General features: G+C 44.2%; 2 protein-coding genes across 12 annotated transcripts in view; one reads left to right on the top strand and one right to left on the bottom strand.

The window, feature by feature from the left end:
- The first annotated feature begins 1,015 nt into the window (after positions 1-1,015).
- On the top strand, positions 1,016-5,035 carry LOC111856279 (large ribosomal subunit protein uL2). Its single transcript, XM_023836108.2, has 6 exons — positions 1,016-1,170; positions 1,563-1,706; positions 1,796-1,937; positions 4,043-4,261; positions 4,385-4,500; positions 4,826-5,035. Exons 2-6 carry the CDS (start codon positions 1,569-1,571, stop codon positions 4,982-4,984), a joined length of 774 nt encoding a protein of 257 aa, XP_023691876.1. The 5' UTR covers positions 1,016-1,170; positions 1,563-1,568; the 3' UTR covers positions 4,985-5,035.
- Positions 5,036-5,768: 733 nt separating this feature from the next.
- LOC111856274 (ubiquitin carboxyl-terminal hydrolase 9X) overlaps positions 5,769-18,059 on the bottom strand; it is a 29,833-nt gene continuing 17,542 nt past the window's right edge. For 6 of the 11 annotated variants that reach the window (XM_072700555.1, XM_072700563.1, XM_072700557.1 and 3 more), the window contains 22 exons: positions 17,409-17,534; positions 16,963-17,100; positions 16,683-16,849; positions 16,436-16,544; positions 16,152-16,298; positions 15,897-16,043; positions 15,473-15,680; positions 14,809-15,029; positions 14,518-14,708; positions 14,165-14,338; positions 13,934-14,075; positions 13,003-13,753; positions 12,531-12,654; positions 12,220-12,445; positions 11,884-12,019; positions 11,612-11,797; positions 10,554-10,774; positions 10,376-10,464; positions 10,140-10,296; positions 9,834-10,046; positions 8,292-8,387; positions 5,769-7,926 (listed from right to left, as the gene is read on the bottom strand). In XM_072700555.1, the coding sequence (XP_072556656.1) occupies positions 7,789-7,926; positions 8,292-8,387; positions 9,834-10,046; positions 10,140-10,296; positions 10,376-10,464; positions 10,554-10,774; positions 11,612-11,797; positions 11,884-12,019; positions 12,220-12,445; positions 12,531-12,654; positions 13,003-13,753; positions 13,934-14,075; positions 14,165-14,338; positions 14,518-14,708; positions 14,809-15,029; positions 15,473-15,680; positions 15,897-16,043; positions 16,152-16,298; positions 16,436-16,544; positions 16,683-16,849; positions 16,963-17,100; positions 17,409-17,534 (4,107 nt within the window). In that variant the 3' untranslated portion in view covers positions 5,769-7,788. The remainder of the gene's footprint in view (positions 7,927-8,291; positions 8,388-9,833; positions 10,047-10,139; positions 10,297-10,375; positions 10,465-10,553; positions 10,775-11,611; positions 11,798-11,883; positions 12,020-12,219; positions 12,446-12,530; positions 12,655-13,002; positions 13,754-13,933; positions 14,076-14,164; positions 14,339-14,517; positions 14,709-14,808; positions 15,030-15,472; positions 15,681-15,896; positions 16,044-16,151; positions 16,299-16,435; positions 16,545-16,682; positions 16,850-16,962; positions 17,101-17,408; positions 17,535-18,059) is intronic. The other 5 variants (XM_072700561.1, XM_072700564.1, XM_072700562.1 and 2 more) reach the window with 3 other exon arrangements.

The raw sequence follows: 18,059 nt of genomic DNA, 5'->3' as shown, positions 1-18,059 counted from the left end.
CACCACGTAATATTACTATTACAAATATATGTAGTCACTGTGACGTTTTACTAGGTGAGCAGTATGAAAGATGGATCTGAAATGGTGTAATTATGCGACTTGTTATTGTGGATGTGTATGCGAGTGTAATGGCTAGTCCTATCAGAATAGGTTTCAGATCACTGACCTCAAGGGGTGTGCAGTTACTAAGTAAAGTCGGTGATAACTAGTACAGGTGGAAAAAATACTTTGATGACTTAAAGAGGGTTTGGTTTAGTATTTTCCGAGCTGGGTGGGGTTTTTATAACGCGACTAAAATTGTACAAATGATTGGCAGTATGATGATGATGATGATGATGATGATGCTGCATAACGGTGCCAGCTCTCTAAGAGAATGTTCTGTATTATTCTGAATGAAGTACAGTCTGAACACCGTTCTAACCTCAACAACTTCTTGCGAAGAGTCCATACTTAGGTTTATGACGTAGCCAACCTCCCCCACACCCATAAAACTGCAGCAAAGAATATGATACAACACACTGGTAAAATTGTCATAGCAGTTTGCTTCACTACAGTATTTTTCCTGAGGAAAACTGCCGAGTGTGCACTTTCTTGTAGTCTCCCTACGTGTTATGCCAGTCTGTCATTGATATATACGCCATGTTCCATTTCTACACTCTCTCCCTGGATAGTGATGACAGTGAGCTCCCTGCTTCGCGTGAAGCCCAATACCAGCTCCATTGTCTTTCTGACTCTGAGCTGCAGGTGGTTCTTCTTACACCACCAACAAAACCCTCCACCAGACTGTATTCCTCTTTTCATTCTTTGCTGATACAACTTAATTTAATTGCAAAATCACCAAAGAACTAAACTTCTAAAGGTAACCTGAGCCCGAGTTGCATATGTTTATCAATTAAAATAAAGTGATAGATAAAATAAAGTGGGCATCGAAGACATGCCACAGTAAACTTGTAAACTATTGTGCGTTAGACTTCCCGTTTAGGTTAAGTCGTCATTCATTTATCAGCATTACTAGTTAATAATGTAAAGCAAAAAACATTGAAACTACAAAGTTACAACGAAACACTAAGAGGAGCAGTTAAACATATCCCATAATCCCCCGCTTCGGTGATCCGGAAGAAATCGAGCAGTATCCCTTCAACTTCCTCTTTCCGTCTTAGCCGCTTTTAGGTAGGAGAAGAATATTTTGTGCTGTGAATGTTAATCGCATTTTAATCTTGCTGTATACGATGCCATCCATTTTATTGTACAATCGATAAGTGCAAAGCAACATCTAAGGAATGCGCACATGTTTCTGATTCATATTAGCAAGGCCAATTTTTGTTTAATAAACGTGTGTTTGTCAGCGTAAGGGAAGCCCTGACTGATCTGGAAACGCTCATGTGTTCCTGTATGCCGGCTTGACGTATTAAAGTTTTCTTTTTTAATGCTTGTAATTTTCCCTAAATAATTGTGTTTGAGAAGTCAGTGGCCTCTATAAACACTGTGGGCGTCTATTTAGTAATGTAATTGTCAAATTACTATATAAGTATTAACCGCGTTCAATTTTGTTTCCTCCTAAGCTCGCAATGGGACGTGTGATTAGGGGACAGAGGAAAGGTGCCGGATCAGTTTTCAGAGCCCATGTGAAGCATCGGAAAGGGGCTCCGAAACTACGGCGCATTGACTTTGCTGAACGGCATGGCTACATCAAGGGAATCGTGAAGGTAACATAGCTAAATCTGTTTATATGAATAAAAAACGTTATGGTCTTGAAGAGACGGCGTTGACTGACTGTGTACTGTGACGACCACAGGATATCATCCACGACCCCGGCCGTGGCGCCCCTCTGGCAAAGGTGGTTTTCCGTGACCCCTACAGGTACAAGAAGAGGATGGAGCTGTTTATTGCTGCGGAGGGTATCCACACTGGCCAGTTCATCTACTGCGGGAAAAAGGGTAAGAGGAGCGCTGGAGCGTTATCATTAAGCCAAAAAGCCTAATTTGCTTGAATCTTCTTTCAGTTTCATTGTTGGTGCTCCGCATTTGTGAGAAGTAGCTATTTATGGCTTCTCACTAAGCTTCTTTGACAAGTTTTATGAATAGGGTTTATTGTTTGACTGTATTGGTCAAAACTAGCTTAGCTATATGGATTGAGAAGCAGTGGTGTGAGACATCCTGAATCTTTCTTACTGAGAAGTATACCTCTTCATCCCACAACTATGTAGGATTTGCTTCTGGTAAGTTGTTGCTATCTAGCGCAGGGGTCCTCAGTTCTGTCCCTTTTCTGTCTGTCTCAAAGGTCAAGAAGGTACAAATCTTGTGGCCGGCAAAGTAATCATCATATCACTGTTAGGCTCTTAGGCTTGGGCAGGGTCCTTAACTTTGACTTCGCCAGGGATGCTGGGTGATGCTTCTCTCCGATCCTCACTTCTCTGTCACTTTGGAGAAAAGCATCAGCTAAATTAAATATATGTGAATATTATGTGAACGTGATATACTGAAGTATTTTTGTATTCCACAATTCAGCAGTAGTCTGATATCCGACCCTTGAACATTGCATCCATTTTAATGCAAGTAGTTCTTTTATCTGACGCTTTTTGTCCAAAGTGACTTACGGTAGAATGAAGATATAGTTTTATGTGTACTTTTTGGGATTTTAACTAGGACTGGGTGATTGTATCGATTTTTTAATGCTGTATTCGATACATTTCTACATACAGAATGACTTGGTAGTATATCGTTATATAGATTTTATTTATTGTAAATGTGGACAATATGGTTTACCATAAAATGGGAGGAGAAACAGATCGGGCATTGTCAGAAAAAGTAACGCGGGGTACATATGGGCAGTGCCAGACAGTGTAATGTGGGGTACATATGGGCAGTGCCAGACAGTGTAATGTGGGGTACATATGGGCAGTGCCAGACAGTGTAATGTGGGGTACATATGGGCAGTGCCAGACAGTGTAATGTGGGGTACATATGGGCAGTGCCAGACAGTGTAATGTGGGGTACACCTGCTCAAAAATGCTGTGCAGGGGCAGACGTGAAGTACAAATCGGGCAGGTGGTGCGGATCGAGTAGTGACAGACACCCCAGAAAGCCCTGCCCACCCACACCACGTTAAAAATAGGCCAGATGGTGAAACGCAAAGAAAAATACAGCACAACACAAGCATTACAAAGCACATCACATGTGTAGAAAAATGGGTGCCGGAAAAGCCAAACTCAAAAAAAAAAAAAAATCTCAAGTGTGTGTGTGTGTGTGGAAAAAAAATTGGCAAAGCAAAAATCTCTCCATACATTGAATTTCTTTGCAATAATAGGTGGTTTTGTTTATGGAGCACACATTTGTGGCTGCAATATGGCTCCATATATTTAACTTTCGAACAACCTAGTTGTTATGTACTTGAAATGCTTGTATTTAGTCAGTTTGTAATTTTATTTTTTGGTTCATGGGAAAATGGTTCAGCAGAGGGACAAAACTGCACTGAAAAAAATGTTGATAGCATTTTGAGTAAAAGCACTTAACTGAACAATCTGTTAAATACTTGAAATTTCCGTTAACATTTCAGGCACTTGGATATTTAGTCAATTTGTATTTTTTTTTTTTTATCGGACATTAAGTCAATTTGTTCTTTTTTTAATATACAATTTATGATGTTCAGCAGAGGTGCACTTTTTATGTTTTCCAGTTGGGAAATACTGATGTGAGTAAATAAACCCATAATTCATTCTGATTATCAGTCCTGAATAAAAAAAAAATATATATTGATATATATCGAATGCTGATAGTGACCTATACCAAAGAAATACATTAGCATCTTAGATATAAAAAGTAACACTTCTATTTGAAATTGCTTTGAGTTCCTGTTAAATGCAGATCATTCAGATTCAAAACAGATGGCATGGTTAGTCATCTCACAGAGTTAGTTATGATGTTTGGTTTATGCTTACGTCATTCCAGTAGAACATTAATAGTTAATGTTTTGTAATCCATGACTGGTCAGTCAGGTAATGGATATGAATTGCCCCCCCCCCCCCCCCCCCCCCTCCCTCCAGCTCAGCTCAACATCGGCAATGTGTTACCTGTGGGTGCCATGCCTGAGGGGACCATCGTTTGCTGCCTGGAGGAGAAGCCTGGCGACCGGGGCAAGCTTGCTCGGGCCTCTGGGAACTACGCCACAGTCATCTCCCACAACCCAGAGACGAAGAAGTCAAGAGTCAAGCTGCCCTCTGGGTCTAAGAAGGTCATCTCCTCTGCAAACAGAGCTGTGGTTGGTAAGAATCTGAACTGAGCTTTTGGGTGCCTGGTACTTGATAAGGTTCTACTTCAGTGTCCTATTATAACATGTTCCATTTCCAAAAAAGTGCATGGCGTTTTGACATATATATCGTTTCTAGGTGTGGTTGCTGGTGGTGGCCGTATCGACAAGCCCATCCTGAAGGCCGGTCGCGCCTACCACAAATACAAGGCCAAGAGGAACTGCTGGCCTCGTGTCCGTGGTGTGGCCATGAACGTAAGCGTGCTTCATTTTATCTGTACCTATTGGTGCAATGGCTTCATATTTTAAGTGATTTAAAAATGCTGTATATCCTAGAGTACATATAATTAAGTGGTGCAAATCAGAATGACATGAATTGTAACGTTTTTTACTTTTTTTTTCTCAAAAATTAGTTTAAAATGCACCATCTCCGTAACACACTTTTGGTGTAAATTGAGATCCCTCGGTGGAATTGGTGACCCAAAGCCATTAAAATTAGCGAAATGGAAAAGCTGCCGAATGTTCGGAAGAAAAATGGTTTTAGAGTGGGAAGCTGAGTTGCTCTGTGTTCTTCCCCCAGCCTGTTGAGCATCCTTTCGGTGGTGGAAACCATCAGCACATCGGTAAACCCTCTACTATCAGGAGGGATGCGCCAGCTGGACGCAAGGTTGGTCTCATCGCTGCCCGTCGTACAGGCAGACTGCGTGGAACCAAGACTGTCCAGGAGAAGGAGAACTAAAGCCTATATTCTCAATAAAATGTGTTTGGGGAAGCAGAACCCTGAAAAGAACAGTTTTGCATGTGTATTTTTTGTGTGGCTGACTTGTTATAGCTGTGGAAATGTAGGTATATTGCTGCAGCGTAGATGATATGGAGACACATAATCGTTGATATACAGGATGTAAAAATTTGAGTGAAATTAATATTGTGTATATGACGACATGGAAATTAGTCTTTGAAAGGTTAAGGGTGTGTAAGCAGATGTCATAAGATAGATATCATTTGGCATAACTCCTGTTGGTCATTCACCACTGTCACCAAGGAGTAACTTTATAGCTAAATATAGCTTTGAAACTTGTCCAATGAGCATTTGAAATGTAAATCTTTGCAATCTAGTTTGAAACTGCCTTAGTCTCATTTCATAATGCACAGTGTATAGTCAGTATAATTAGGGATAGCAGTACAAACTTGATATTAATAAAAATGTACAGCTCTTTAAATGAAGATAAAAATTAATCCACATATTCTGAAAAATATGGGTGTAGTTAAGGTGAGAGATATGAAAAACAATGGTTATATACCTATGCACAGCAATGGAAAAATAAATTATATAAGCAGGGGCTCATGCATTAAATAATATGTAAGGATTTATTTCAATGCCTACTGTAAGAATAGGATACACAACTGGCATGAAGAGAAAAGGGCACATTTCCATAATTTTTATTGGTGTAACTACTTTAAAGGAGTCATGGGCCTAAAGTTGGAACGGACAATGGTTGGGAAACAGTGGAAGACTGCATTGATTAATTGAAATACTATTTATTTTCTTTTTAAAAGTAGAATTTTACAGTGTATTGGGTTTGTACAGTGCTCTAAGGCAGATCATGGGATTTTATTAATCATGCATGTTTCACAAGAACTTTGAGTTATTGAAAACAAAAGTGTCAAAAATTATTCTATTAAAAAAAAAAAACAAAATGATAAAAAAGACAATGCTAAGACCTTACAGGCAAGTGGAGTTTTTGTCCCCTGAAGGAAGAATGCAAAAGGACAAAGGCCTGTAGTGCATTAGCAGTAGGGCTCCAGTCTCTGTACAACCAGTACAACATTGCACCAGTACACCCTGTGGGTTGTCCAATGTCTTCCTATGGTTGCTGCTTGGCCTTTCCCAGGATGCATTGCGCTTAGGAAGCCAACTCTTCCTTAGTCCTCTACAGCACAGTAAGAAACAATATAGGCCACTGGTTTGGATTTGGCAAACTTAGGCTAAACTTTTTGCAAATTCACACACTTTCAAATGGTGTCTTCTGCCGCCATTGCATGCCCCCTTCCATTTGTCGCTCGCCACCTATGAAAATTCACTAAGACGTTGCCATTTGTTACATTTCTACCTGTATGAAGTATTTACAACATACTATAAATAAAATGAGACCGTTACGATGTCAGTATTGTTTACTTTATTCTTGCTAAGGGGCGCAAAGTTTGTTTTTTGTTTCGTTTGTGCACAAAAAAAGCACATTGCAACTGTAAATCCAGAATTCAACGTCACCATGGCCAAAACAAAAGTCGGCAAAACAAGGCGGAGATTTCTGTACAGTCAGTTTTTTCTTTAAAAAATAACACAAAATATTCCTCAATATTTTTTTTTCCACAATTCAGCAAAATAATCCCTCTAAAATAAAATAGCAAAATAAAGGTTGTGGGGCTTAAGTTTTTGGTACTTTAGACAAAATGACCACTTTCAAGTTACCAATCAAAATTCAGTACTTACCATTATCCTTAAATCCTAACGAATGATACTTTGCAACACATCTAACGGTTGCCCTTCACTAACCAGCAGTAATCCCACAACGCTGTTCATGTGCATTTCCCATGGCTGATGGGCCTTCACACCAGACCACATGAGAGGATTAGGTATATACACTTCAGATGGCTTACCCTTCATCTGGGCTGAAGTGACACGGTGGTAATTAGGAGTTAACCTAGAAGGCTTAAAGGAAAAGAACAGCTAGAAATATTATTTCTTCCCAGTTCCTGTCAATGAAAACCATGTTTGTACCACCATAAACAACAAAATGTCAGGGAAGAGAAATGCAACTAAGAAGTCTCTCATGCTTAACGCTGGTTCCTAAAACTGCTGTCCGCGTATCGAGAAAAATAAAAACAGGGCGTTTCAGAGCACTCAGACGGCCGCTGCTGTGCTGTAAGGAGTCTCTCTTTGGCCACACTAAATCTGGTGTCAAGCCATGCTAAAATGTTACAACATATTAACTAGAGTTTCAAAACGAATGAAAGAAAGGCAATGAAAATTCTAGAACAAATCACTTTCCACAACAAGAGAAAATGTCATAGTGTTAACCCGGCCATTCCAAAAACCCCGTATCAACTCAGGCAGCGGAGCCCATTCGGCATGGTTACAGTGGTTGACAAGTGACTGACAACTGACCCAAACTGCCCAGCAAAGTGATAAAGCAAAAGGTCTTTTTTTGTTCCGATACATCAGAAACTCCAGCAGCAGACAGACAGTCTTGCTGTAGGAACTGAGACAAACAACATACTATATACACCTTTGCTGTTTCCACAAGAGCGTCAGGCCCAGTTTATTACAACACTATACACTTCGCACTGCAGGCAAGCTTGTATTTTATGACAGGAATTCTCTGCAGGACGGACAAGTCTTTCCACTCCAGGTAAAATACAAAAAGAGTTGAACTGTGGGCACAAGGGACCTGGAGAGGTAATGACGTGAAAGGCCAGGGCTGGCCTTCTGCCTGGATCCAGTGTCTCGTCGGCGACGTTGGGGGTGAGACGCTGCAGCCGGGGTTATTCTTTAGGCTGGGCTGGGGCCGTTTCCTCGGTCGCCTCCCAGTTCTCTTGTGCTCGCTGACCTGGGCGCGGTGGGTTGTTCACGTGTTGTGCTGCGGGGCCTGTGTACGGCTGTCCGTGTGGGTGGTTATTCTGCTGAACACACAGACACAAGGCACGCTCAGTACTGTTAGCAGGCAATGGCTAACTTCAGATTCTATAGTGCCCTGAGAACTGCTCTTATATTCAGTCTGATGTGAAACACTATTATTAGTAAATAACGTTCAAACTACTCAGAGGTGTCTTTTATATTGTATTTAATCTGTACTGTTTTGTTCTACTGTATTGTAATGTACCGGAGAAACACCAACTGCCGAAAACAAATTCCTTGTGTGTGCCAACAAACCGGATTCTGATTCTGGGGTATATTTAGATTAAGAATTTTTAAAAATGGCAGCCTAATAGAAAAGATCTGCTGTGGAGGAAGTTAAAGCTATACCGTTTCTGCAGATGCAGCATACCTGTTGGTACTGTGTTCCTGGGGAATGGGGGTACAGTGTGGTGTCTTCTGGGGGTGAAGCATCGTGGTCATCTGGAGCTTCTTGGTCTTCAGGTTCCTAGGGAGATTAAATAAATAAAATTAGTGCTTATCCACTGTACCACCCATCTAGATACATTACAGAAAAACCCAGTTGCTATATGCCCAGAACACAACTACAGGACACCATTTACTCATGCCACACCCCAGCAGACACACTTGTGGTACAGATTATTATATTGCACATGTAGTAATCCAAGTTACTACTTGGATTGAGGACGTGCAGAAGACGGAGCAAAACTGCACTGCTGCTGAAACGTGGCATAGTGGGTGGGTGGGATTCCGAGGTTAGCCATATTAAAAACAAAGATTCATCAATATAGTGTTTCTCAACCTAGTCCTCGGGGAACCCCAGACAGTCCATATTTTTGCTCTCTCCCAGCTCCCAGCCAATCAGGAACACCGAATATCTGGTACAGGTGCACTGGGAGCTGAGAGGAAGCAAAAACGTGGACTGTCCGGGGTTCCCCGAGGACTGGGTTGGGAAACACTGCATTAATATAATAAAAACCAAAATCTCAATATGTTTCAGCTCAGTAAAGAGAAATAGAAAGTGAATCAATGTTATTATATCTATCCCAGTTTCTTTTAAAGCTAAGTTTTTTTTTTTGCAATCAATGTGAAGCAACAGTTCATCCTGGATCAGTCCGAGCTTCTGAAAACACTTATTTGTTGCAACGGGCCAACTAAACCTGAAGAGCAACAGTCATCCTTTATTGTGCTGGATAAATTCTGTTCTACGTAAAGCACCACCAGAGTACACATGGTTTTGTGCATATGCTTGATCGCAGCACAAAGGCAACAATGATACAGCTAAATCAGTCAAATTCATAAAGAATGAAATTCACAGCACAAGTGTTTGAAATGTCTCAGAATGGCTTCTGCTTTGTTGGCAGTGAGATCGGGTCTGGAAACACCAAAACACGGCCAGTGATGTTTTGGATTTCCAGGATACAGAAAAAGCAAATAACTGAAATAACTCTAGTCCCAGAAATTCCACTTCGTAACAAACACACAAAATTTCATACACGTCATCTACAGCCAGGACATTATAGTTTTCACTGGTTTCAGATATGACTAGACTCTCTAACCAAACAGTGAGACGAGCAGCAGTGTAAGTGACAGGCACCATGTCCCGAGGACATGCATGGAGGTTGTCACGGCAAGAAGTCCAGCTGTGAGGGGACGAGTTTGCCAGAAGAATGCTTGTGCTGAATATGTACATGCAAAATAAATTAAAATCACTTTGAATAAACACTCTTAGAAGAGACAGCAAGCAGTACTCGCCCCCTAAAAATCCTGCTATTGTCCTCATAAAAATGACAGAACACAAAGAGTTTAGTTCAATCTCACATAGGCTTCTGCCCTCAGCTTTGGCAAGTTGGCACATTGCATTCTTGTTGCTCAAGGCCAAATATAAACCTAAGGATCAAGTTCTGCATCAGCTGTAATGAGGTAGACATACCTCCTCAGGACAGAGCTCGCAGGCCTTGGCCAGAGTCATCCTAGCACTGTGTGAGCGCTCCAGGAAGTAGCCATTGGAGGTCTCGTTGCTTTGCACTGGGGGCGACCAGTTGTTATAGGTGTACTGGGGGTTTCCTGTGTACGGTCGGCGCTCCAGTTCGTCACCCAGCCACTCCACAGCCCACGTCCATTTTCTCTTCAGGTCTCCATTACTCTGTTAGTGAAGGACATCGCATCAAATTCATCCAAGGTTGCAAGCAGATGACGACTGTAAACTGATAAGCCATTCTCTCAAAGCCAGCGGTACCTGGAGGATCTGGTACGCTACTGGACAATTAGTGAAAAGTGCCACCATGCACTTTATGCACTGGTAGGCCCTCTTCTGGTAATGGTTTTTGGAGCGCTGAATGGTGTCAAAGAGGCCATCGCGGTCATCTGGGATCCCCTTCAGAGCGTTGTGGATCCTGGGAAGGCAGATGAGGAGGGTTGGTCCTGCTTTTGACGCATGCGTGCATAGAAGTACTTGGGTTACGATGCACCCACCTGTGGGTCTGCCAGGAGTCCTCTATCAGCAAGATCTGAAGCAGTAGGTCCAAGTACGGCCTAAGCTCATAGGTATAGGAGTACGCCACCTAAAAGTACAAGAGAGCCCAGTGGAGAGTCATGTTTAAAGGGGAGATCAGTGCTGCAGATCCAGGAGGGACAGTGAGAGGCCCCTCACCTGCCAGAGTAGCTCGCTGAGCACAGTGGAGGAAAACTGGGGATTCTCCCAGCAGCTGAATCGCAGTAATTTGACAGTCTCCTCAGAGTTGCTGCAGTCCTCAATGATCTTCTTCACGTAGCTCGTGCGCACAAACAGGATCTCTGCCACCAGCTGCTGCACGGGCAGAATGGGCTGCGACAGGTTGGGGTCACCATAGGGGTTTGCCAGTGGGGGGTTGCCTGAGGGAATGGGAGAGCTTGTTACAAGACCAAGTAGATCTCTGGTGCTATAAACATAGGGCTAATTGGAATTGATTTGATCTTTTTACACACTCAAGGGTCAATGTGTTAGGTAATGTGAACAGCCTGTTCCTCCAAACAGCAAATGATGTAGCCGATACTCCAGGTATAAAGCATGGGGAGTCGAGAGGATCAGTTACTGTTTAGCTACGTATCGGAATGGGCAAGAAACGTGAAAAAGGTGATTGTGAAAGTGGCACGTTTGCAGGTGCCAGATATTATGGGTCGAGAGTCTCAGAAATAGACACCCTGCTGAGATTTACTCAAACTGAACTAGAGTGTATCAGCAATTCTGTAGATGAAAACACCTTGTAAATGACAGACGTCAGAGTTAAAATTCCAAATTTGTTTATAGTACCAGGAAATCCAACAGTGTGCGGAAGCAACAGTGGCGTGCAGAAAGGTGTCTCTGAACGCACAACTTGTTGAACCCTGACATGTTTCCTACACAGTACTATGTGTGTCCCATGTGCAGCCTTAAGGTAATCAAAATGTCACCTTCAGTGATGGGTAAGACATTTCAGAGACATTATGATGGAGTCTCATGATGGATTAGATCAGGGATGGGGGACCTGATCCATGGAGGGCCAGTGTGGTTGCGGGCTCTTGGGATGGCCTCTCAATCAGCCAATAACAGTGGGTCCCCAGGACAGGACCTAGGAACCACTGTTTTACTAGTAGCTGGCTGAGAGGTCATCCCAAGTACCTGCACCCACACCGGCCCTCCATCGATCAGGTTCCCCAGCCCTGGATTAAAACGAGAGGGGTGATAATCACCATTAATCGACGACTGCATGCGAGATGACACATCGCAACAGCGCACCAGCTGGGAAACCACAGCATACAGCTTGCCCAGCTCCGCATACTGGTATTTGATGGGAGGTCCAGGCCCTTCGTCCAGGGCGACCAGCATGAAGGTGGCTGGCACGCTCAGCTTCAGCAGTTGGGTCTTCTCTGCCATGCCTGCAGCAGGGAGGGGGTTGGGGTTTACCTCACAATCAGAGCAAACGAAGGGGCTCTAAGGTCAGCTGCACATGGCAGATGCTTACCCAGGTTTGCGTACATGACGAAGAGGTTGAAGTACTGCTGCAGGTGACGACCGTGTTCAGACACCTCCCTCCGCAGCAGGTTCAGCACGGCTCTCAGTAAGTGGTCACTCAAGCTCAAATTGTCACAGGCCTGTTGCTGAAAGTGACTCTGTTAGTGATCGCTGCTTTTGTCCAGGCAACGTGTCACACATATGTTGTAAGAATTGGTGTAATGAACCGAGTCAGAAGCACTTCATAGCGTCTAAGTAACCATTAACATAGACCATTATTATTACATAGCCTGTTACTGAATATTCTCTACAGGTCCTGTTTGTTTCACTAATTTTTTTGTTATACCTGACTGGAAGGTCCTGGGGAGGCAACTGGAGAAGGACAGGGCCCATCTTGGAGGGAGAAGTGTGCAATAAATACGATGAGCTTGGCAAAGGCGCCCCTCACTTCCGCGCTGGGACACTCCAGCAGGTACTCGGAGAAGCGATTGGGATACGCGAAGAGCACCTTGTGTGCAAACCAGAAGCGCACGTTCTTGCTGTGACGCAGCAGGATGCAGAGCGCATCGTACCTAGGGAAGAGGCCAGAACGGGTAAAGCACCTATCTCTGAGAACCTCTGAAAGGCGTGTCCAGACATCTGAAACGCAGCACTCACCAGTCACTGGCAGGACCACGAACGACCTTCTTCGTGTGGAATCCAGTGCTGAACAGAAACTTAGCAGCAAGCTGAATACTAATCAGAGCTATTTCTTCTGCCTCCGGCAAAAGATGATCTTGTCCTGATTAAACCAAAAAGAAGACCTGGCTTAAAACGCTTCATCGACACTCGTCTTACGGCACCTGCCAGAGGAACCACAGCTGCATGAAAATGTTTTCCCATCACTGGATCTCCCCGTACTAGACGAGATCTATGGAAAAGTTAAACTTTACATTCAGCTCACAGACTATGCCACATCTGTTTCTGTCCTGCTCTAAACCAGTAAAAGTCCTGGTCTCTTTACTTCAAGGCTGATGCTTGAGGTCTCAAAACCAATGTTATGTGTACCGTTTCTGCTGAGAAACACCCAAATACAAGAGAAACTGTTCAGCGGGGGAAAATAAATAAATAAACCATGGTGGACATGTACCTGAGGGTGGGTTTAAATAGACACTGTTACAGGTCAGGAGTTTCTTTATAAACTGGAAATATTCCAGGCTGTACTGCATGCGGTTGTGCATGAACTGCACGTTCTGCTTGCGCACGCTGCACTCGATGGCGGCTGGCATCTTGATCTGGTGCGGTCTGGCGGAGATGGTCAGCTCCGTGATGTACTTCACCAGCTCTCCATCCCGCTCCGAAGAGTCCATGCGCTCGTAGAACAGGATGTAGGCGTTCCACCACCTCTTCTGGCGGCGGTAGGACATGCGCTTCATCATGTGGTCGAAGACCTCTCCCATGTACTCTCCGCCGAAGCACTGGTTCTTCATCTCCTCGTCGTCATCCATCTTGCACTCGGTGACGTCGCCGTCGTCAAACTTGTACCAGCGGTTCCGCTCGCCGTCGCCGCCGTTCCGCTGGATGATGTAGGAGTAGTAGTGCCCCCCGCTGGCCTGACCGCTGTGCACCAGCACACCAACCAGTCGGTACTTTGACCCACCAGGGGCTTCACTCTCTGAGGGTTCGTTCTGGATCACCTGGTTCTCCGGGTGCACGTCATCGCCCTCCAGCTTGGCCACTCCCGCCACCGTGTACGGCTCCATGTCGAGTTCCCGTGGGAACTCAAAGTAGTCATTGAACTTGATGGCGCACTCCCTCTCCCAGTCATAGTCAAAGCGTTTCAGCTGGATGGCCAGCACTGGGGGCAGCTTCTTAATAAGCAGGCGCTTTACAGTGTCAACCTAGAGGGGGCAGAGTTTTACAGTCATACAATCATATATTTTGACCAGCCATTCGCAATTCTTTGTGCCAAAGTGCTATTAGCTAGGGGTCAGCCGACATCTTCCTCCAGATCACTAACACCCATCGAGAAACAACTTATTGTGACACAGAAGTTAATTTTTGAAGCCTTGTTGTTATACCTTCTTGTTGCATTTTTCACAGTGGTAGGCATTGGCACCTTCCAGCAAGTCACCTTTGACATACTGCTCCATCGAATCAAGGAGGTTTTGATGGTTTCTAATGTCCACATTCAACGTCGTGAAGGATTCTTCACATTCGTACCTGGAACACACACATCCACCCATTATTAACTCAGCTGCAATATTAAAGACTTGGACGCTTCTCAAACTGAAGCGTCATGCGCAGCCTACCTGTGAGGACAACCCTGACAGATCTTCTGATCGGCAAAGGAGCCGCCCAGAACCTTGCTCAGCATGGGTGGGTGTCCAAGGGCTTTCAGGGCCTCATCCAGACTGTCCACTAAAGAGTTAAAGAACTCCAGAGCATCGTGCTGCTCTCTTAAGTTCACTGGTTCCCCCCATAACCTGCAGAAATAGACACACACTGACTTTACCCATAGGCGCCTAAAGGCTTCATCAGTATTGGCATCTCTCCACTCCAGAATGATAACAAAAACCTTCAGTACACAAGGTGACGTACTTCCCCGACCAGCATTAATATTATATTAAGCTTTTATAAAGTACTGAAAGATGGAGACAATTACCTGAACTGTTTCCAGAACCCTCGAGGAACATAGTACTGTAACCTAGATGCAGCCAGATGTCCAAAGATGACCTGTAGGTGGCGCAAAACTCCAATGTTGTACTCTTTCCTGTCTTCCGATTTATTTGAGGAAGGCTTATCTTCAAATTGATTGTGATAGCTGAAAACCTCGTCTCGGGGATCCACATTGCTCTGTACATACAAGTGAAACACATTTACAAACCATGTCGAAGAAAGAACAAACCTTCAGCCAGTGTAAGACTTTGATTGTATGTGTTGACATGGGTTGTACCTCGTTGTCCTGCTTCTCATCCCCAGACATGTCGTCGTCCACGTCGGTACCCGTGCCCTCGATGGCCAGGATGCCGTTCCTGATAGGTGGGATCATGTAGAGCTGCTGTATCACGGAGTTCATGTAGCAGGTGGCCCCCGCGTTCTTCAGGCCCACGAAACCTTTGGTGGGCCGCGGGCCCACAGGGGGCAGGTATTCCCATTCGCTAAGACCTTCCCCACCTAACGGAACAACGACAGCGCCTCTCTGTTTCAATTGCTCTGTCCAAAGAGCTAAATTAGAGCAGATATTTTTTACATAAAGTGATGAGGGAAATTTGTAAAATTAATGGGAGGACAGATAAATGGATACATTTTCTTTCAGGTATGTAGTACCTGCTCAGTACAGCTTACACCTGTACCTGGGGATTCACTGGAAACTCAGCCTAGCTACACGTATGTTTCATTGACTCCTTGATAGTCAATGTGCTATTTGCCTGTATGTCAGTTTAGAGCAAGGCATCTGCTACATGTGTAAAATTGTGGGAAAAAAAATGTACATTTCACTGTGACTGTCTGTCCTATATGTCCTACGAGACGTCCTACATGAAGGAAACTCAAGTGCATAATTCTGCTCCAAGGCAGCAATATTCTAAAGCCAAAAAGGGACCGAAAGGAACCGGTACCTAGATAATACATGTCAGTCAAGTTGTCGACGATCTGCTTGAGGTTCCGCACACAGCTGACGGCGAGCGCCACCAGCAGCTCGAAGGCGGCATTGATGGTGGCGGGAGTGCCGCACACAGGGATGGCCTGCTCGGCCGGGAACTCCCCACTCTTCATGTACTGCAGGTAGACGATGGATGCCGGGAAGATGAAGTCATCGATCAGCTCCTGAAGGAAGCGGGATGGCGAAAGCACGGTCACCACTGAATCAGCGGACACTCCCGGAGAAGCACAACCCAAAGTGGAAACGTAACACACCATTAATGCTAGAAAACTCAACCAGAAGACATTAAGGCCCAAGTCAAGAGGCAGTTTCTTCGGCAAAATGACAGTGATCAAAACATTTACTGTAAGACCCATAAGAGAGACCTGCCCCACGCTCACTTTAATCAGGGTGGCTCCTCCCTTCTCACAGCCCATGTAATACTTCTTCTCTGGTGTTTGGAACGCCAGCAGCTCCTTTGTGACCCCAAGATGGCCTTCAAGAATGGTTTCCTCCAGACCAGTCTCGCCAGTCCTTTTCACTTCATCCTAATAAGAAAACAAAACGCTATTGTTAAAAATACAAACCATAGCATAGACCTCCACAGAGGCACAGTGTGTTTACGTATCAGAGTTGAATGTGTCCTAATAATCTACCTTGATTCTTTTCAACCAGTCAATCTCATTGTTCAGCAGAACTTCAGCGTTGGGTAGGTTTATACTGCTGTTGTATGCGTAGTTGAGTAAGTGCCTTAACAAAGTGAAGTAATCCCCCGCGTGCTTGGCTCTCTCTTTTGCAGTGCTCTGTAAACCCAAAATAAACAAATAAATAAAAATCACTAACAATTTTTAATATTCAACGATGCTTCAGCATGCCTTGCAGAACTGGACTGGTAAAACTCTCTCGCCCCTATCATAACTCAACAATCTGTAATACTTACACCTAAAACAGTGAAAAGAAGGGTGATGAAGAACAGGAGTGGTCTATGTCCCATGCAACATCTCGTGGCCATGAGGAAAAACTGTTCCTGAGCCATCTGACGAACAGACCTACACGGGGTGGGGGGGGGGGGGGGTGGATTTACAATGAATAGTGACTCACTAGAACACGACGACATAACTGAAACCAAAAGGCAACACTACATAAATGTAAATGACAGTGCGGAATTCATCGTCTGGGTCACTCACTTGCTCTGGCAGTGCAGCAGCAAGTCGATGATGAAGGTTTGCCAGCCCTTCTCTTTGCTAAGTGCGTCCAAAGCCGTGGGAATGAGGGCAAAGCAGAGTGTCATCACCTCCAGGGCTTCACAGCACACCTGCTCATCCTCGCCGTCTGGCTCGTTCCCTGCGTTGGTCTGCAGAGCCACATTAAGCACACTGGTGAGCAAAGCACTGAGCAATTCTGGGGCTGCTGCATGACCCTGTATCAGATGAAAAGCAACTTAGCAGGATGTGTAATACGCATCACCTTCTCATATATCTTGCTGATCTCTTCATTGGAGCTGAAAACCAGTTGCACGGAGCCACAGCCAGAAGCCCAGATGACCTTCTGCACGGCCCTTATCACAGAGATGTCTGGGATATACTTAGAAGCCTGGAAGAAGTTCTGTTCAGAGAGAGGAAATCATTTATGGGGGTGGGGAACAACATAGTTTTTAACATCTTAAAAGTAATATAGGAGTTATATATAGGTTCTCAGATACGTTTGGATGATTAAACAGAGAATGCATGAGTAAAAGACTGAGCAATGTCATACTAACTTACTCCCTGAAATAAACAGGTAAGCTATAATACATTTGATGTTGCATGTCATCATTGTTGACAGCCAGCAAACTCTTAGTGGTGGAGGATCCCATATACTCACTTTTGACCACCCCCCCCCCCCACCCTTAATGCTGAGAGGACACAACCCACCTCATCAGAGATTTGCTGGGCTAACCGGATGGCAACGTTACGCAGCATGCACTCAGAAGATGGGTTGGGAATGTTCTGGAGGGCACTCTGAAGAACCAAAGCCTGGTCGTGGGTAGCCTGGTTTATCTTACGACGGGAAAGAGGCGAAATATAAAAAAAGGAGGCAGAAGGGTCCTGTAATCTGTGTGCTTCAGCCACTTTACAAAAATCTATTGTTTCATTAGTTGCATTTTTTGAGTTGCTGTTGACGACTGCTTCCAGATAGAGGCAGGTTACTAGTAATGGCTACCTTTCACTTCCACACAGCATACAGTATGAATAGTACACAATTTGTCGTACTATTCGGTCGAGAGAGTATCAGATTGGTCAAAAATCAATGTAAATAACCAAGCTACCTAGCAAGCCATAACATGGCAACAAGACAAGCATCCTACTGGTGGTTCCACAGATGCATCAAGCTCGATTTTAATGGCTGCAGAGCTCAATTTAGAGTCCTGCATTGTACTCTGAGTTTGTACAGCTAAATTTGCTGAAACTTTCGAAAGGGCCCAAAATACTGACATTGCTTTTACTGAGATGGTTAGTTAACAACATACGCCTAAATTTAACGAAGCCATTAGTGAATTGTATGTGTACTTGCTATATGACAGA

Source organism: Paramormyrops kingsleyae, chromosome 16 (assembly GCF_048594095.1).
Source record: "Paramormyrops kingsleyae isolate MSU_618 chromosome 16, PKINGS_0.4, whole genome shotgun sequence".
NCBI classification, from domain to species: Eukaryota; Metazoa; Chordata; class Actinopteri; order Osteoglossiformes; family Mormyridae; genus Paramormyrops; species Paramormyrops kingsleyae.
Note: the sequence above shows the minus strand (reverse complement) of the source record. Positions and strands in the feature narration are given on the sequence as shown.